At 47.1% G+C, this 20,643-nt stretch overlaps 1 protein-coding gene across 1 annotated transcript in view; it reads left to right on the top strand.

The window, feature by feature from the left end:
- Window positions 1-63: 63 nt before the first annotated feature.
- The window catches only part of Impa2 (inositol monophosphatase 2), a 29,635-nt gene continuing 9,055 nt past the window's right edge, over window positions 64-20,643 (top strand). Inside the window, exons 1-4 of the mRNA XM_034518165.2 lie at window positions 64-368; window positions 12,826-12,959; window positions 17,764-17,868; window positions 20,036-20,081. Coding sequence (XP_034374056.1) covers window positions 267-368; window positions 12,826-12,959; window positions 17,764-17,868; window positions 20,036-20,081 — 387 coding nt within the window. The 5' untranslated portion in view covers window positions 64-266. The remainder of the gene's footprint in view (window positions 369-12,825; window positions 12,960-17,763; window positions 17,869-20,035; window positions 20,082-20,643) is intronic.

Here is a 20,643-nt window from a genome sequence, read left to right as displayed (position 1 = left end):
TCGAAGGGCGTGGTCAAGGGAAGGAAGGCGGGGCAAGGGCTTGAATTCGGAGACGGGGGCGGGGCGGGGCGCGAGGCGCGCCTACTTGGGCTGCAGCCCCTTGCGGGCCTTCCTGCTGCAAGGCGCGCTGGAGGACGCACGGCTTGGCGGGAAGGCGAGGGGACAGTGCGGAGCCTCCGGTGCTGGCGGCGGCCACGAGTGGGAGCCGGGGTCCGGCCGCAGCACGCGGAACAGAGCAGAAGGTGGCGGGGCCCGGCGAAGCCACGATGAAGCCGAGCAGCGAGGAAGAGGAGGAGTTGGTGCAGGGCGTGGGCCCCTGGGACGAGTGCTTCGAGGTGGCGGTGCAGTTGGCGCTGCGTGCGGGACAAGTGAGTGCGGTGGTAGCGTCCAGCCTATCAGAGCTCCAAGGAACACCCGAGATGAGCAGCGTGGGCGTGCTGCGGGCACGTGGGCGGGAGCGGAGTGAGTTGCAAGGACAGGGCCTGTGTTGTTTCTGGGCTCACCTTTCTCTGGCCCTTCACACACACACACACACACACACACACACACACACGCACACACACCCCAGAGGGAGGAGGCTTGCACGGGGAGCATGGGGGTCAGCACCATGAGGAGAAGGGCGCAGCCATCGGAAAAGCATGAGGGACGCACTCCTCATTGGGCGATGGAATGGCCAAGCGCTGGGTACTTGACCTTGGCGTTTGAGTCACCTGGAACACAAACGTCTCTGCAAGGCCTGAATACCGCAGTTTCTTTTTAAGGATCAATCCTGCAGCCAAGTTGTGGGTGCTTCCCTGTTTCAACCCCAGGCGCGTGGAGCTCTGGCTGGGTTGCAGCTGGTTTGTCCTTCTCCAGGCATCCTGAGCCCAGACAGCCTAGGCTCACAGCCTGAGACAGCCTCCAGGGAGTGACTGGCACAGACCCGAGTTCAGGAGGAACTCGTTAGACTGCCGGAAGAATGGAAACCAGCGCAAAGCTGAAAAAAACCAGACGGGGTTTGAAAACTAACTGTGGCGCCTCTGTTTTTTTTTTTTTTTTTTTTTTTTTTTTTTTTCTCTTTCATTTTTGTGTTCGCTCGCTAACTGTTCCTCAGTCTCTAAAGCAGCGCCGAATTTACAATATTAGTGGAGTGAATGTGCAGGAGTCGCTAAGACGTCAGAGCAGGCCCCGTTTAGGTGAGGGCTTGTTCCTCTGCTCCTTAGAACACGTAGCTGTGCTCTGCTGACTTGGGGGAGGGCGTCAGGAGTGGTGTTGTGGACAGGAAGGCTTATATTCAAAAAGCATTATCTTCAAGTGTATCTGAGAAGACTCTAAAGGGATGCAGATTAAATAATGATTTAATACAGATTTTAAAATGTTGTCACGGTGCTGGGGATGGAGAAGCCCAGTGGTAGAGTGGTAGCTAGCATGCATGAAGACACAGGAAAAAGCAGAAGAATCAATACTTTGAAACTACCCTGTGCAATATGCAGCAAAAAGGCCATTCTCTGACAGCTTTCTTGTAGCTCAGGGCAGACAGTCTTCCTGGAAAGTAGACCCTCTGTAAACCGGAACTGACAACCCTCTTTGCCATCTCTGGGTTTCAGGAGCATCCTTTCAGAGAGGTTTGTCAGTGTATGCAGGAGCTTTAAGGTTCCACTACAATGTTTTGTTGGGTCCCCTCCCCACCTCCCTTGACTTGGAAAAGCACATTTAGGACTCAGGCACTACTGTGTAAAAGCTGGTGAGTGAAGTTACAGGTCCTGTGGCCTCTCAGATTTAAATCTTTAAAGAAATAGAGGCTTAAGTGACTTTTAGTATTCAGTGACACTCCTTGGAAGCTTGCGGTGCCACAGGGCACAGTTCTTAAAGATTTTCTAAATTTTAACTTAAAGAGATTGTTTTTGCAATTTCCCAACAAGAAAAAAAAAGCTTCAAAAAAAAAAAAAAAAAAAAAAAAAAGAGGCAGTCAAATAAAGATTCTGACATTAGGAGTCTGGTCAGGAAACTCGGGACTCTAGGCTCCCTCTAGAGAATTATGCAGCTTCCTGCCTGCCTGGCATTGAGTAAGGGAAAGGCTGAGAGACAGCAAAAGCGCACAAGGTCATGGTAACCTGTGAAAAGAGGGAAAGATTCTTTAAATGATGATGATCTGTAGTAAGCCAGTCCTGACTGGAGAAAACAGCCTTTAGCAAGGCAGCCCGCATGACCGTGAGTGGCCTCTCTGAGTCCTTAGCCACAGGCTCCACCTGTGCCAGTGCCCTACTATTTCTTTGTAGGCTGCTCACAATTTCCAGTTGAGGGTCTGAGTGCCCCCAAGATATATATACCCAGTGTCCCCAGGTCGTACTATTTGCTCCCAAGTTTTCTTTGCTCCATTCTGAGAGAGCTTCCTGTTTCAGGGATGCCCCTTGCCTTGCAATCCCCCTGTTCTCCCATCTTAACTTCTTTTCAACCCTATCCCTTTATTCTCAGCCTGCTGGAGTCATCCCTACCCTTCAGAGGTCCCGCACACTCACTTGCGTGTGCGCGCACAAGGCCTCTAGCACATGCCCTACTACAGAGCTACACCGTTAGTCCTCCATATTTAGCCCAGGGTGGCCTCGTGACCCCCTTGGCTCTTCCTCCCTAGTACTGGGATTATAGCTGTACAGCATAATGCCGATTTGTTGTAGTGTTGCCCATAAGAGAATAGAAAGGTAAACAGTTTTTCCTATTGCAAAACTGAAGTTTATTTTTGATAGTTTAGGAAAATTGTGCTACTACAATTAAAATCTTTACAGTTGTCATTGAAAACTTTACATTTTCTTTAATGCTGCATATGTTTTGTATATTACTTTTTTTTTTTTTTTTTTTTTTTTTTTTTTTTTTTTTTTTTTTTGGTTTTTCGAGACAGGGTTTCTCTTAGTTGCCCTGGCTGTCCTGGAACTCACTGTGTAGACCAGGCTGGCCTCGAACTCAGAAATCCACCTGCCTCTGCCTCCCAAGTGCTGGGATTAAAGGCGTGCGCCACCACCGCCCAGCGTTTTGTATATTACTTGTAACATGAAGAATGTTGAGCAGGCTTTGATTCTAGCTGCATGCATTTCAAACCTCTCTCCTAGCCTAACAGTACCTTTCTCACACCAGCTGTCCCATACAGGTATATTCCTTTCTCTATACTGAGTACTGTTGGCAGCCAGACAAGCCAAATGGTATGGTGGACAGGAGGATGGTATGGTGGACAGGAAGAACACTTCTGGTTTTTTTTTTTTTTTTTTTTTTTTTTTTTTTTTTTTTTGGTTTTTTGAGACAGGGTTTCTCTGTTTAGTCCTGGCTGTCCTGGAACTCACTCTGTAGACCAGGCTGGCCTCGAACTCAGAAATCCGCCTGTCTCTGCCTCCCAAGTGCTGGGATTAAAGGCGTGCGCCACCACTGCCCGGCAGGAAGAACACTTCTGAGAGCTGTCCCTTTATAGACTAGCTAACAATAATTTACAGACAGCTATGCCTGCACGCCCCACAGATAGGTCTCATGAAACCTAAATATCTACTCAGATTCTTGCCCAAATTGTTCATATCCACTTCAGTACCGGCTGATGCCGGGTCTGATGGGGTTGGTTGTGAATCCAGGAGACAGGGTCAGATGTACAGCTGACTTCTGCCCACTTGCAAAAAAAAAAAAAAAAAAAAAAAAAAAAGGTGATCTGGGGAAATGAGACTGTATTTTATTAGTTTTAAACGTCTTTTGCATGTTTGTTTGCTTCTTTGATACTATTTGTTTATAAACTGTGGCACTAAAACAGTGAAGTTTGTTCACCAGGCAGTATGTGTTGAGCAACTCTGGGACTTCGTAGCCTTCACATCTGAATGTGATGTGAGGTGTTGTGTAGATGACTGAACTGTGTAAACAAAGAGGAGATGATAAAGGATTGATTTCCAAGGCTGAGGTGACAGTTTGGGTTGGATGTGGGTCGTGAGGGAAAGGCACTAGGATGATATCAGGGATTTGGGCCTGAAAGTCAGGTGTCACGCAGGATGGACAGTGTCCTCAGAGAATAAGATGCTGGGAGTGTTCTGAGCTTACAGCACGTGGACAGCCAGTGGATTTCCTAGCAGAGAGAGACTGACTGGATCCAGATTGCAGGAGAGGTAGAGTGTGGGGAGGCTAGTCAGCTGGCTGCCCACAGGATGCCATCACCCTAGCCTGGGCTCCTGCTCCTCTCTTTGGGAGACTCCCAAACACCCCTGTGTGAAGTCTTCCTCTAATGACTCCATTCTCTTGCCCAGGCTGGGCTGAGATATCTACCACTGAAGGAAGTGTGGAGAAAGAAGGTGGTCTCACATTTCTACAGTCAGACCCTGAGTTACCTACAACTGCCCCCGACCCCTGTTACCTCAGGAGCCACCAGAGTTACCTGAGGGCAACTCTGAAACCTTTGCCAGCGTTTACTCCTTTCCCTGCCTGCCACTGAGTGCTGGGGATGAAACCCAGAGTTTCAAGCAAGTATTCCACCCAGCACCACACACAGAGCCATCAGTAGGTCAGTAGCACTGAGAAGCAGGCTCCCTTTGGAGGCTGTGCTGGTTTTTTGTTTGTTTGTTTTTGTTTTTTGGGTTTTTTTTTTTTGAGACAGGGTCTTATTAGGTAGCCTTGGCTGGTCTTGACCTCAGGATCTCCCTCCCCTGGTGTCCTGAGCCTACACTCAGCGTAGTACTGTTATTTCTCCTCATCTTCATCCTCCTTCTTTTCCTTCTGTTTCATTTCCTTTACTCACATTTTTCTTTAAATGAAAAAAAAAAAAGGTGTGCCTTTTTAAGATTTTCCGTTTCTTTATACCGGTGTCTTGCCTGCATGTGTGTACATCATATGAGTGCATTGCTGAAGAAGGCCAGAAGAGGGCGCTGGATCCCCTGGACCTGGAGTTATAGAGGTTAACTGCATGTAGATGCTGGGAATCGAACCTGGGTCCTATGCAAGAGTAACATTTAGTGCTATAAGCCACTGAGCCATCTCTCCATCCCACCCTACCACCTTTGTATTTTTGAGACAGTTTCTCACAGTATCTAAGCTAGACCAACTGGCCAGCAAGCCTCAGACCACACACACATACCAACATCACCACCCCCACCTTTGTCTCCCTGGTTCTTGGATCACAGGTGTTGTGTCATCATGTTTGGCTTTTGTGTTGGTGGTGGGAAGCCAGACTCAGGTTATCATACTTGCATGACAAACACTTCATTGACTGAGCCTTCACCCCCAGCCCCAAATTTTAACTTTAGTTTTGTCTTTTTCCCCCAGTGAGGAAGGGGCTCAGGAACTTTGGGTTCCCCTCTTTGTATTCCCTATATTCCTTTTGCTAACAAAAGCTGTCTGAGCATAATGAGACTGGAGTGCTTTAAGAAGGGAAAGACTTTGCATCTGTATCTGGCATCTGTATCTGGCAGGTAGGGAGGCTGGTGGGATTCCTCTTTGGTCTCACCTGGGGAAAAGCTGGTGGAGAGCCGGGTCTGATCTGATCTGAGTCCCTGAGGTGGTCCTGTGCTAACCTAAGAGAAGCTCTGCCTTGTGGTGATAAGTCCTTGGGGATCGGGGAGGGTGTGACTGTGGAGCCGGAAGACTGAAAAGTTGATAACCAGTTCCAGGCATTCCCCTTCCAAGTCCACCCCAACACTGGAACAAAATGGGGTGCAGAAGAGAGGGGATCCTGGCCAGCCCTCACTCCCAGCTTTAGCTGGCCTGACTCTTAGGCTAGCCTGGATTGCTTCAGGCTTCTGGAAGTCAAGGGAAGACTTCAGCTGAGGGGAAGCTTTGGTTTCCCCAGGCTGAGTCAGTCCCAAGATCCCAGCAATCCCCTGTTGCTCTCTTCTTGCTCCTAGCCTCTGGTGAGCACTGCCTGATGTTCCTCTGCCACGGATGGAGACTAGTCACAGAAGCATGCCAGAAGACCACAAAGGAGGGTCATAAGAGACCCTGAGAGGCGGGGACAGCTTTCCCCGAAAGATTGTCACAGTTAATTTGTATCTTCAAGAAAAGCGAGGTGATGGGCTCAGAGGGGTGGAGGAGAAGACACAAAAGGTCAGGCAAAGGTGCACATGAAGGTGGGGTGGCTGAAATAAATACAGAATCCGGCAGCTGCAAGAGCCTTAGCCTAAGCCTGAGATGAGACGGGGTGGGGGGAGGGGTGCCAGTCAGCCACCGGGCGTGAGAAAAGAAAGGGAGACCCGCAGTTGGCTAGAATAGGCTCTCTGGCTTAGGTTGTCTGACATTGGAGGAGATGCATACTTTTCTTTTTTAGAGTTTGGAATTCAGGCTTCAGTGACTTAGGTACACATTTTATATATTAAACATTAACGAGGTCTCTTTGGAGAGGGGAGAACGTCATACCAGAAGGTCGCTAAAGCACGTGCTGCCGATAGTACCTGTAAAAAAAAATTTTTTTAAGCACACACTAACTTGTTGCTGGTAGAATTATTAACATCTCTTAAGAGTAAAGGGAAGAAATTCATGGAAAAGAGCTTTAAAAAATAACAGTACACACTAACTTGTTGCTGGCAGAAAGATTAAAATCTCTAAGATTAAGGGGGAATGAGTCATGGGAAAGGGCTTTAGCGGGTACCCAGCATGCACACACACACACCCCCCCATCTCCCACTGCAGTTTAGCTCTGGCTACCGCACAAGGTGTCCTGTGCCCGGCTTTTAAATCTTCCCGCTTGGTTGAAAACATTCTGTCACTTCTCCTCTGTGTGAAGATTAAGAGTTAAACTTCTTTTGCTTCATTTTTCTTTTTTCTTTTGTTTTTTGTTTGTTTGTTTGTTTGTTTTTGTTTTTTCGAGGGTTTTTCTGTGTAGGCCTGGCTGTCCTGGAACTCACTCTGTAGACAAAGGCTGGCTCGAACTCAGAAATCCGCCTGCCTCTGCCTCCCAAGTGCTGGAATTTAAGGCATGTGCCACCACCGCCTGGCTCATTTTTTTTTAAAACATATAGAACCAGCCCCAGATAGCTTTTATATATTTTTATATATTTAATTATTATATATTTATTTATAAATTTATAAGATATATATATATATATATATAGATATAGATATAGATATATATATATATAAAACTTTTCTCAACCTTGGATTTTAGGTTCCTGTTTGACATTTGCATATGGTGTGTGTGAAATGTCTGGTCATAAGCCTTTAAATTTTGTCAGGTTTATGCTCTAACAAAAGCCAGAGTAGTGGGAGTCTGAGAGTATTATCAGTCGACATGAGCACCTGGCCTCCGTGTCTCCGATACCACAGTCTCAGATACTCCGTGTCTCAGATACCTACCACAGTTGCTGTAGACAAGGACACTTTGGCTCTGGGTCCCAAGTGACTGTCGAACTCAGAGCTCTGCTTGTGAATGGTAGCTTATCTCTATTCTGTCAGTGATAGGAAATGGGTAAGAGCAAGAAGGTAGATGAGCCCGCAGTTGTGAACTCACTGGCTGAATTTGTGAATTTCTACAGCTTCCCCATGTGTGGCTCCACAGAGCTGGCACCATCCAGGGCATGCTGCTGAGGCTTACCTGCTTGCCTGTGGAGGGCGAGCTTATCCTGAAGCTGCTATGGGGAAAGGCTCACTGCCTTGAAAAGCACACAGTCCAGGGAGGAGATGAGACAGCCAGTTCCTCCCCCCACCCACCCCCCACTAGTCAAATGCTATGGCTACCAGCCACTGACCCAGGGGAAGGAGGCTCAGCCAAGACCTAGGTGTGCTGAGGTGTGACTGAGAGAGCAAGCCTGTGGTCAGGGTAGCTAGGGGTGTCATCATAACTAAAAGGGACATTATGTCCAGAGAGACAGATGAGAGGAGGCATGCAGGAGGGACCGGGTGAGGGACTGAACCTGAGATGGGATGATCCCGCAGTGGCTTCATGGCCTAATACAGTTCAGGCTGGATGTGAATGGCCTGCCACACAAGAAACAATAGGCTAGTTACCTCACTGAATTTGTCTGATCCCCATACTCCAGACGTTGAGGCAGAAGGACCACGGTTCAGTGCTAGTCCGGCCTGCACAATAAGACCCTGTCTCCAAAAACAAGGGCAGGCAGGGAGAAGGCGTATATAAAGCTTAGTATGAGGCCAAGACCTGATGGAAGGGGGGTGTACTAGGTAAGGATGTACCTGTCCACTATTGGAGGGCACAGGCATGTTCTATCCACTATGGCAACCACAGTAACACAACAAGGACTAAAAGTGAACAGTCATTTAAAAAAAAAAAAACTTTATTTTTTATTTAATGTATGAGTGCTCTGATGCATATACACCTGCCTGCCTGAAGAGGGGATCATATCCCACTATAGATGGTTGTGAGGCACCATGTGGTTGCTGGGAATTGAACTCATAACCTGGAAGAGCAGTCAGTGCTCTTAACTGCTGAGCCATCTCTCCATTCCCGAACAGTCATCTTTTAAAAAGAGCACAGTGTAACGTGTCACCCCCAAACCACATTATACCCCTCTTATAGGACCTGTGGTGAGGTTAAGCCTGGTGTGGATAGAGGCTTTTGGGTCACAGTGACCAACCCCAAATGGCCTTTGAGCTTCACTCAGTGGTAGGAGTTTTAAATTGAAAAAACCAAGCTTGTTAACTATCCCTGAGGTTAGACACGGCATCACAAGAGTGCTTACTAAAGCCTGGTTCCAGTGTGGTTAGTAGGCAGCTCCGTGTACAACAGCGAGACATCTTTATCTGCTCCATCGGCCAGTGTTCTTGGGGACCTTTGGGTGCTGCAGACTCTGCAGAGGCTCACACCTGCTTGTAGGAGGTGGACATAGAATGAAGGGGTCCTCACCAGTCACCAAATGCTGGAGAACAAATGCTGGTCTCTGTGTGAGGCCCCTTGTGGAGGAGGTGCTTCTCTGGCTGAATCAGAGAAGAATAATGTCTTAGTCACTGTCCTATTGCTGTGAAGAGACACGTCTTGACCAAGGCAACTCTTAGGAAAGAAAGCATTTAACTGGGGGCTTGCTTACAGTACCAGAGGCGTCAGCAACACGGGTGACACTGGAGTAGTAGCTGATAGCTATAACCTGATCTACAGACCTACAGACACACAGACACACAGACACACAGGGAGAAACACTAGGACTGTTGGACTTTCGAAACCTGCCTACTCCAAAAAGGCCACACCTACTGATTCTCAATCCTTTCAAACAGTTCCACTCCTTGGTGACCAAGCATTCAAATATATGAACCTATTGTGGCCATTCTCATCCAAACCACCACAAACAGGAATATCTGGCAGCAAAAGCCTCCTTGAAGGTACCGCCCTTAAGAGTGGAATCCTGGGAATGAGGAGGCATGTGAGAGACAAGGCTCCTGCTGATCTTGAAGCTCTTCAGACCCCCATAGCAAGAACAGGGTGATGTGCGGTTAGTACATGGCCCAGAGAGGGGCTCTGCTTGTGAAACCTGCCCACCCCCCAGGAGCTAAGGTTTTCTGTCCTATGCCAAGGCCCTCTTCCTGGGACCACCCTGGCTGTCATAGCAAGGATCACAAACTCTGGAAAGGAAGAAGCCCACTGAGGAGAAAGTTCAGTGTCTTTGAGGACGTGGCTCTGAAGCTGCAGAAGTCTCCATTTGCACTGTGGAAGCAGAGCTTACCAGGCCCAGGAGTGAGGGGGGAAATCAGGGTAATCTCTGGAGGCAGCTCTGGACCTTCCTGAAACATGGGGGCTTTGTTCCTAAAAGGAAGAAGGGGAGACAGATGCTAAGGCTAAGTCCAGAAAGGTGTCACACGCCTCCCTCGGAACCTTGACCATGCAAGGTAGTGAGGGCATCTGTGCTTCGTGCTGGGGAAATGTGAGGTTATGGAGGTATGGCTGGCCAGTTACAGTGGGGTGAGTACCTAAGGCAGACTGAGATTGGCTTTGAAAGCAGAATAGTAGATGAGGCCGTGTTCTAGGAAAGTCCAGAGGATAGGTAGGTTCTACATACATTGGTACCTTTACTAGCACAACCAGAGGAAGAGCCAAAAGAACAGACACAGGGTAGCTAGTGTTCACACAGACATCCATGGTCCTCTTGGAAGAAATCTCCCAGGAACCACTCCGGCAGTCCATGTCCTTACATTCCCTGTACTCCAGGCTCAGCTCCACACAGGCAGCTGGACAAAGGGTCAGGGAACATCTGCTGTCACAGAGCCCACGCTGCAGTGGAGCGAGTGACACAGCCAAGCACTAAACATGTAAGACAGCAGCAGGTGGGAAGGAGGGATGGATGGAGGGCCAGGCTATATAAAGGCCCTGGATAGAAACAGATCCTGCTATGATCAGCAGGGAAGTCGGAAACAGATGAAGGAGAGCAACTTGATATGTTGGGCTGTGGAGGGTGAGCCGTACAGCATTTGAGGGTTTGGGCAGCAGTAGGAAGCCATTGGGGAGTTTTCAGAAGTTTTCTAATCTTTGTCTTAAATCCTCAGTCCAGCTTCTAGGTGGAGGCCACATGGGTGTGTAACTAGGCTAATCAACTGGTTTCAGGTCTGCTTCCTCTTAAGCAGGTCCCAGGAAGGTACTGGTACAAAATGGAGACCTCTTTATGTGCACACACACTTGTGTACACACACACACACACACACACACACACACACACACACACCCAACCTGCCAAGTAAGGCTGTCCCAGCCTCCTGGTGCTCCTCCTTGCTCCAAGGTATGAAAACTGCCCTGGCTTCTTTACCACAATGGAGTTTGCCAGAAATGTTGATCTCAGTCCCCGACCCAACCTAGAGGACAGTCTTCTTTCAACTGGATTCCAGAAGCTCTGCAGCTGTGTCATCCTGTTGGACTCTTGATGGATCGATCCCTCTCCCCTGCCTCCCCCACCACAACATGCACATTACCCAGCTACATTTGCTGCACTCAGGCACTGAACCTCCCTCCCTGTATAAGATATATACACAGTGCCAAGTAGCCTGCCTGGACTGGCCTAGGCATTGAAGAGTGTTGAATTTATATAAGCACCTGTGGAGATGGCTTTGGCAAGCGATGCTGTGTGTGTGTAAATCGGTGTTGTAAGAGAATTAGCGTGATGATAATGGGCAGGATATTGCACGTTCAAGACAGGAAACCCTGCAGTGCAGGACTGAGGCTGGCAAGATGTGTGAATGGTAGTGGCAAGCTGTAGGTGACCTCTCCCGGCTTTTGTATTGCCCTTCATTTCCAAATCTTCTGTCATGCTTATCTGTTATTTTTGCAGCCCAGATTAAAACAGTACCACGTAGGTAGGCTCATCTGAGGACATTGAGGCAGAGCAGGAGGGAGCTGCTGCAGAGAATGCTGAGTGTGGGGCCACTGGATGTCTTGTTTCTGTTTGCTTTTTAAGATTCTATTTGTGGGTCACATAGATGGGTCAGCAGGTAAAGGTGCCTGCCACCGAGCCTGAGGACCTGGGTTTGTTTATATCTGGGACACACCAACACCTGCAAGATTGTCCTCTGACTTTTCCACATACATTGTGGCTCATGTGTGCCCACACAGATGGACAAACATGGAACATGGAAGTAAAATGTAACTTAGGGGATTCTATTTACAACTCTTATTCCCACTGAAGACCTCTTCTTCACCTTGTCATCCTTAGTGCATAGCGTGGGCCCAGTAGTGCTGGGCAGATAACTGCTAAATGTCACAATGAACAAAGGGTGTCACGTCTGAGTAGCCAGTCTGGGTGGTACTTTTTTATGAATTTAGTATGTATGTGTGTGGGGGGGGGGAGGAAGACATATGTCCTATGATGCACATGTGGAGACAGAACAACTTTGTGTGTCACTTTTTCTCCTTCCACTTTTACAAAGATTCTGGAGACGGGACTCAAGTCATCAAGCCTGCATGGCAAGCACTTTATCCCCTGAGCCAACTTGCGAGCCACTGACAGTGCTTTAGAGAGAAGCAGGATTTAGGGAGGTAGCTGGTTCTGGGGAGAATATGTCAAATCTATTTAGGTACCCTGACTTCACTTTTATCCAGGTTTGGACAGATGGATAGATAGACAGACAGACAGGCAGGCAGACAGGCAGACAGGCAGACAAACATGAAGAAAACAGCCCCAGATAGAACTGGAGGTGTCATTTTCTTCCACAAGCTGTCATCGATCCTCCTGAAGCATTCAGTGGTGGCCTAACTGTTCTGGTTTCCTGTTTGAGTCTCTAGGGGTTCCTGGAACAACACCAGGGCAGCAAAAATGGTGCCAACCTAGGCCTTACCCTTTTGTTTAGTCATAGTGGGTTCAAGCTAGATGTCCTGGCAGCTTGCCCAGCTGTAAAGGCTACGTTTATGGTCCCTGAGTATGAATTCTCCAGTACCTTTGCTCTGTCCCTGGAGGCTGGTGCTCTTCTGCATACAGCATCTAGTGTCAGCCTGGGTTCCCATGCCATGGCTCAGCTCTCATGGGGACGTTTGTAACCTGTATTCACAGGCAGGTCACATGTGTGCGATTCATAAAGTGAATCAGAGGAAAGTTCTTATGCACAGATCTCACAAATTTGAAATCCTGGGATTCTCAGAGGCAAGCCTGTGTTCTACTGTCTTATTTTGGGGAGCTCCTGTTGATGGCACCCTAGTCTTTTTCATATCTTTTTGCCTTCCAGAGAAAACTTGCTTCAAAGGTAGAGCTTTGAGTGGAATTTGAATGTAGAGTTTCAGGTGGTGGGGAGAGTCAGAGTTAAGGTCTGGTGGTTAAGGTTCCCGAACCCTGGGAAGCGGGTGAGATGTCATGAGGCAGTGAAGGAGGAAGGGAGGAAACTCCAGGCCCTGGTCAAGGCCAGGCAATCCCCAAAGGAGGCTGAGATCAGTGAGGGGCCCGCAGACCTCACTGCCTCCCATGTTTATTTCAGATCATCAGAAAGGCCCTCACTGAGGAAAAACACGTCTCGACAAAAACATCAGCCGCAGATCTTGTGACAGAAACAGATCACCGAGTAGAAGATTTAATTGTTTCTGAGCTGCGAAAGCGGTTTCCTTCACACAGGTGAGCGTTCTCTTCAGGAGGCACACCAGGAAGGAAGTCACAGACCTGCTGGGGGGCACTGCCACCTGTCACCAAGGGTACATGGGAAACCCCAAGTTGCCAAGCCCAGAGCCTTCCATTTTTAGGGAAGATAATTGATCGCTTCGATTCTCTTTACTGTGATGTAACAACCGTTCAGCCCTTATGTCTCCTTAGGAAGAACCTCCACCTTTTTAAAATGTATATTACAATCATTTTATTAGACTGTTCTGTAGGTTTCTTTTCCAGGAATACTTTTTATGAGCAGTCAGTAAATATGAGATTTTTGTTATATAGAATAATATATAACAAAGATATATATATATCTTGTGCAGGTAATTATAGCTGCTAAGAGTTCAGGAGTGTAACAGCCAGGTCATACCTAGAAGGTGACATTTTACACCCTTTCCTCTGACCTTGAAATTCATCCTGCTCCCTCTTCCTCTCTGTTCCTGAGCCTTAGAGGGGATGATTGATGAACCTCACTTAGAGCTAAACATTCAATGGTCACTTATTCTTAGAATAGCACTTAGACTAGGTATAAGACAATCAGTAACAATCATCCACTACAACAAGAAGTTACTCTCCTCAAAGTTCTATGGACTTAAATGTAAACATTTGAAAGGCTACATCATGTCCATTTACCGAAACAATAGTAACTTATCTACTGGGATTTACAATGTCGCCAAGCTATAAACTTTAAATACTATACATGACTTCCCTCCTATTAAATGGGCCTCGAATTCAATCAGAAAGTGTGCACGTCTTGCCTGACAGGTTGGTAATATGCTTATAGTGCTATAGCCAAATTAGATCATTGACATCATTTCTCCCATGAGAAGCCTTCATTGCACATTCCAGCACTATGAAAGCTAGTAGCAGTGGGGCAGCTTCCAGCTCAGTTCCAACTTGGCTTCTCTTAAGTCCTTCAACCAAAGCATGTGGTATCTTCAGCCTTAGGGGTTTGACATTTAGTTCTGGTGGGCAACCAGTAACAGTGGCAATAAATAGCTTGGATTGTTTTGGAGGTGTCAGAAACCTCTTGTCCACACCTTGTAAGGAGGTAACCCATCCCAGTACTGGGTTTTTTCATTTAATAATCTTACTTAGTTAGGCTTTTACTGCTGTGAACAGACACCATGACCAAGGCAACTCTTTTTTTTTTTTTTTTTTTTGGTTTTTTGAGACAGGGTTTCTCTGTATAGCCCTGGTTGTCCTGGAACTCACTCTGTAGACCAGGCTGGCCTTGAACTCAGAAATCTGCCTGCCTCTGCCTCCCAAGTACTGGGATTAAAGGCATCCGAGACAACTCTTATAAAGGACAACAACATTTAATTGGGGCTGGCTTACAGTTTCAGAGGTTCAGTCTATTATCATCATGGTGGGAAGCATGGCAGCATGCAGCAGACATGGTTCAAGAGGAGCCAAGAAGTCTACATCTTGATCTGAAGGCAGCCAGGAGGAGACTCTTCTGCACTGGGTGAAGCTTGAGCGCTAGGAGCCCATAAAAGCCTGCCTGTACAGTGACACACTTCCTCCAAGGCCACACCTCCTAATGTGCCACTTCCCCTGGGACAAGCATATTCAAACCACCACATTGTTTATGTTTGTCAATAGTATATGGTCAGAACCGCTCCCTGCCTCTAACTCCAGAGGAATCTATAAAAGTTTGTCCTACCTCTAAAACTTAGTGGCACCTCCCTTGCCACCCAGGGTCATATGTTAAGAGCAAGGGTTAAAATGTGAGCTGTCAGACTCTGTTCACTGCCAGTACCCATTATCACAGAGACCTCTTGCTGGGGACAAAGTAGATGATGAGACACAGGCCTTCACAAGGGAGTCCCTTTTCACCAAAGGCCAGAGTTCTTTTGTCTTGCTTGGCCATCTTGTGCAAGATTGACTATAAGACATTCATCTTTTCCCTTGAACAATTAAAATGTTTGCTCATCATTTTGTACATAACTCTAGAAGTTCCATAGGCGCTAGATTAGGACCATAGAGCAGCCCCTCCCTAGACCCTGGTTTCTATATGACAGATCTTGAAGAACTGGGCTTTGGATTCAGGGTCTCCCTTTCTTTCCTCGTGTAATGTCTCATAAAGATGCTAAACTTCTAAGACTGGGAGGGCAGTTCCTGGGAGTTCTGGGTATTGATTATTCTAGTCTGGCTGTGTATCTGCGTGGCCATGAGTGACACATGGTAGTCTCCTCGGAGTCTATTTGGAATATGAGAGGTGTCGCCCATTTTCCCCCTTGTGGATAAATACATGAATTAAAGAACAAGTTTTGGAGATATATATATATCTTCTTTTATTGCTTTTTAAGACTGTGTTACTGTGATCTCATTGCCTGCCTGTTTATATCTTCTGGGTTTAGTTTGGGCAAGTCTGTAATTAGAAAATTTGTGCATTTCTTTTAGATCTAAATCTGAAATATTCTGTGATCTCCTGGATTTTACTAGAGTCTATTCTAATGACTCCTTTTTCATCTCTAATCTTAATAATTTGCATTTCTTCCTTATGCTTGAATAGGCACTTGTCAGTTTTGTTAGTGGTTTTAAAGAACTGGCTGTTTGTTCGATTCTGTGTTGTGTCCTCTTCATCTCTTTCATTCACTCTGGTGACTTGTAGTCATCTATGTCCTCCTGAATGATGCATCCAAGACTGGGAGATTGTCTCAAGCTGGGGAGAAGTCACTCAGTGTCCCTGCTGCCTTCTGCCCCCTTGAGGTCACTGTAACCTGTGTCCTGTGGTGTGCTCAGTACAGAGCAAGTCTGTTGGATGCTTAAGTCAATCAGAACACAAAGCAGCATCCTTGACATAGGAAAGCCATTTCCTGCCACCAAAGCTGGGCATTTGTGTCTAGTCTCTTCCCACTATGCTTTACCCTGGAGTCCCCTATGGGCCAGCTAGTGGACACAGAGCTGCAGCTTTGGAAGAAAAGATTTAATGGCATTAGTCAACTCCATCATGGACTGAAGAGACAATTATGACTGACTTAACACCACACTAGATAGCCAGAAGAGAAGAAAGTTCAGCTGACGGTCAAAATCACATGAAGAGCTTGTTACCTCTTGACTTAAGGTGTATCTCTTCACCATTTTTATCTGCTTGGTCCTACATTCAAGCTTTGGCACCCATTCCTTGTGTTTTCAAGAGTACAGTGTGTTTTCTGGGGCCTGGAAAGATGGTTCATTTGTTCATTAAGAACAATACTGGCTCCTCTTCCAGAAGACCTGGGTTCAATTCTCAGAACCCACATGGCAGCTCACAACTGTCTGTAACTCTAGTTCCAGGGGACCCAACACCCTCACATAGATATGCATGTTGGTAAAACATCAATGCATATAAAATAAATAAATCTTTAAAAAGTAAAAGTATGGTGTGTTTTAGGAATATCAGGTAACTTCAGAAGATAGTTCTGGAAATGGTATGACTCTTTAAGTCTTTACCCTAGAAAACTGGCTGGGCATTTGCATATTTAATGTTACCTGAGAGGGCCAGTTCTCTCTGAGCCTACGTGTAAGTGGAAAGAAATGGAAGGAGTTTCCCTACCTTTGGCCTGGGCAGCCAGTGCTTGTTGGCCCCATTTTTATAAATGGTATTCCCTTCTGTGGTGGTTTGAATATGGTTGGCCCGTGGGAAGTGGCACTATTAGAAAGTGTGGCCTGGCCGGGCGGTGGTGGCGCACGCCTTTAATCCCAGCACTTGGGAGGCAGAGGCAGGCAAATTTTTGAGTAAGAGGCCAGCCTGGTCTACAGAGTGAGTGCCAGGACAGCCAGGGCTACACAGAGAAACCCTGTCTCGAGAAAAAAAAAAAAAAAAAAAAGAAAGTGTGGCCTGGTTGGAGGAAGTGTGTCACTGTGTAGGCAGGTTTTTTGAGGGCTCCTACTGCTCAAACTCCACCCAGTGCTGACAAGAGAGCCTTCTCCTGGCTGCCTTCGATTCAAAATGTAGAACTCTCAACTCCTTCTCCAGTACCTTATCTGCCTGGTTCCCGCCATGATGATAATGGACTGAACCTCTGAAACTGTAAGCCAGCTCCAATTAAATGGTGTTCTTTACAAGAGTTACCTTGGTCATGGTGTCTTTTCACAGCAACAAAAACCCTAACTAAGACACCTGTATATATTCAGCTTTTGCTTTGGCTCCTGGTATGACAGAGAACACACTCATGAGGATAATTAAGGAGTCTTATTTACACAGGGCCTTGTTACAAGGGAGGGGCAGACCCAGAGCCTCCTACCAAAAATCTCTAATGTGAAGAGAGCCAGTGTGGCCCTGAAGTCAAGGAGACACTATGAGAACAGGAATCTGCTTTGACACTCAGGACAGGGGGACATGAAGCATCCTGCTATCTGCACTGCTCCCTCGTCCAGCCCTTTTTTCTCCCAAAGTGAAGCAGAGACCAGGGAGGGAAGGGTCCAGGGTCCAGGTGGGGAAGGGAGCTATAGGTGACAGTTTCCCTTCTGTATAGAGCCCAGGTTCTGCTCTGCATGCTAGCAAGACCTCTTGGGCGTCTGCTGCCTCTCATCCGTCTTTAGCTCCATGCGGAATTGGGAACCAAGTTTTGCTTGCCTCTGTGCTCTTTCAGGTGCTCTGCACTCCTGCATCTCTGCCTGGCCTGCTCCATTTCCCTTGTGTGCCTCCAAAACTGCAGCAATGAGAGTCAGTCTGGTTTGGGGGGTGTTTTGGTACTGGGACTGAAACCCAGACCCTTGTGCCTGCTACATACACTCGTCTGCTGAGTGTTGGACTTGACTCAGGCTGAGCCCCCTGCCCCAGCAGGTTCATTGCAGAAGAGGCCACAGCCTCCGGGGCCAAGTGTGTGCTCACCCACAGCCCAACCTGGATCATCGACCCCATCGACGGCACCTGCAACTTCGTGCACAGGTGAGCAGGAGCTGAATCATGTAGTTAGGGGGTTCCATGCGGCCCCTAGGTTTTCTTTTCAATAGCATAAGTATTGAAAACATAAATGTATGGTAGATTTCTAGTCTTGTAAGAGAAAATCAATCTTGGTTTTCCATTTATGACTCTAAAGAATATGTGAAGAAAATTTATTTTAAAAATATTTTTAACAAGGCATGTTGGCACATGGCTTTTAATTTTAGTACTCAGGAGACAGAGGTAGGTAGATCTCTGAGTTCCAGGTCAGCTAGGTAGGTGTGTGTGTGTGTGTGTGTGTGTGTGTGTGTGTGTGTGTGTGTGTGTTTGTGGGATGACTAAGTGTGTATTTTGGTTACTACTGAATTATAACACAAAAGCCAAGAGAGGATCACAAATTTGAGATCAGCTTTCCCTATACTTAAATATTTTACTGTTATACTTTATGTTATGTTATATATATAATATTATACTTAAATATTTAAAAATTAAAACACATAATTGCCTATAGATGAAACTAATTTAGGGGATTGTTTACAGCTGTAAGACATTGAATTGAGTTGAATTAAATTGAACTGAATGTGGCTTCTTTTAGAAGTTGCCCCTGGAAAAGAGGTAGAGTTTGAACAGGAAGCCTGGGGCTGAGGTACAGAACCAAGATGTGCCAGTGAGATTTGAGAGTCACTCCTTCAGGAGCCAACCTTGTGACTGCAGACTTAGAGGGGTAAAGCTGAAGGGCTAGAGGTCCCTGACAGCATGGGTGTTGTGTATACTTCCCAACAGTCATGTAGAAGGAACCAAAGACCCAGAGGCACAATAGGCAACTCTGGCTTCTCTGGACGGCAGGTATTTTAACTTGCCGTTCCCTGCAGATGTTTCTATGCTGCAAGCACTTCCCCAGTTCCAGACTTATGGTTACGTATACACCATGTTGAACAGAGCCAGGTATGACCTAGCTCTCTGGTCTCCATGCTATGCTCACACGCTAAGTAGTACACACTGAGCATGACCACTGTAATAATGACTGTTACCTTGAGAATCCAGTCATACGTGAACAAGGGGACCCTCTTGATGCTGTGGAGTAGTGCCATCTGCTGCCACCAGGCTGTCACTTCACTAAAACAACCCCTCGTCTCCATATGCTTTGCTAAGTGAGGCACCTCTCACTTCTGGGCCATTTCTCATCCAAGGTATTTATAAAGTGGATGCAGTGACTGTACCACATTCCAGCCAAGGGCCACATGTTCATGTTAAGTTGTCCTATGACTCTGGTGTCCTTGCAATCTCCAGTATTTCCTGATCTGCCGCCCTCAGGGGAATCTAGGGCCGGAAAGAATGTCCTCTGAGAAACAGGCTCTAACGTTGACCTGACAGTTCCAGTGTGTCCGGGCTACTGCTGTGCCTGAGACCTGAGCCATTAGAAAGCCTGCAGTCCTGGGCCATAGCTGACATGTCTGAGGGAAAGCCGTGAAGCGCCTGACTAGGAAGCAGGGAGACTCTCTTTGCCTTTGAGGGTTTCTGCACAGGGTTCTGCCCGCTCGTGGTCTGGGTTGGTGTTTTCCCCTGCCAGTTCACAGTACTTGGTCTTTCCTTGCCCCTTCCTGTTTTTTAAGCTCCTCTGATCTTCTCACAAAGGAGAGACTATTTTGAAACACAGGAACAAACTGACGAAATTAAAACCAAGGTCAGACTGTGGCATCAAAACCATCCCTCTACCACTGGCTCACTCTGATGTTGCCTGCTGGGAGCTCAAGCAGGAGACAGGATGGGGATATTAGCATTGCTGAAAGGGGGTGTGGTTACGGGGGGCGGGCTGTGACATCATCTGCTGGGTCCTCCACATACATTCTGAATTTGGGGTTGGCCTTTTGCGGATTCTCTACCTGCTTAGATGGTGGTTATTACATAGTCATCTTGATTACTATTATATGGTCACTGTTAAATTGCCTCAGTCTTACCACGGCTTCCAGAGTGCTGTTGCTGCTTGAAGGTAGCTCTGTAACAGTATGCCTAGCCGAGCCTGTTTATATCGATCGGAAGCAGTGAGTGAAACTGGGAAGTCACTTTGAGAATCAAGCCCAGCCAGAGTGCAGAAAGGTCCTGGTGTGGGGGAGGGGAGCTTTTGAGACAATGTTACAATGTTAAGTGTAACCCTTCCTGTCTTCCCTCACAGATTCCCCACTGTGGCAGTTAGCATCGGATTTGCTGTACACCAGGAGGTAATGTGGCCCTCCTTGCCCGGTTTCAGCCTCTGCATTGCTCTTTGACATGTACCATAACCATGACTAGTGTGTCCAAGTATGTATTTTTCAAATTCAAGAAAGTAAAGAACCGCAGACAGATTTTTGTAGGGGTGTGGGTTTGGGGCTTATGTCTCCCGGGGTGGGCTGGCTCTTTATTGGCTGTGGTCTAGTCACAGCTGCTGTGGACAGCAATGTTCTGAGCAGATGGTCTGAATGAGTCTCCATCTGACCCCTAGAGCGTGTGACCTAGTCACAAACAAAAGAGAACTCCTATTTTTGGATGACATTTTTCACCTCAATATTTTATTAATTCTTCTTTTTTCCCTCCTGGCTATTAGTATGAGAATGTGGCCCTATCAGGATTCCCAGGGACCTTCTGAACTAAGCCATCGCATGAGACCTAAAGAAAAGGCAGAGGGCGGAGCCTTATGCAGGAAGGCAACAGAGCCTTCATGTCTTGTAGTAGCATGAGCAGAGTCGGGGTACCACGTCTTCTACAACTGCCCCCATTCAGGATAGCATAGCAATATCAATATCC

Source organism: Arvicanthis niloticus, chromosome 14 (genome assembly GCF_011762505.2).
Source record: "Arvicanthis niloticus isolate mArvNil1 chromosome 14, mArvNil1.pat.X, whole genome shotgun sequence".
Lineage (NCBI taxonomy): Eukaryota > Metazoa > Chordata > Mammalia > Rodentia > Muridae > Arvicanthis > Arvicanthis niloticus.
Note: the sequence above shows the minus strand (reverse complement) of the source record. Positions and strands in the feature narration are given on the sequence as shown.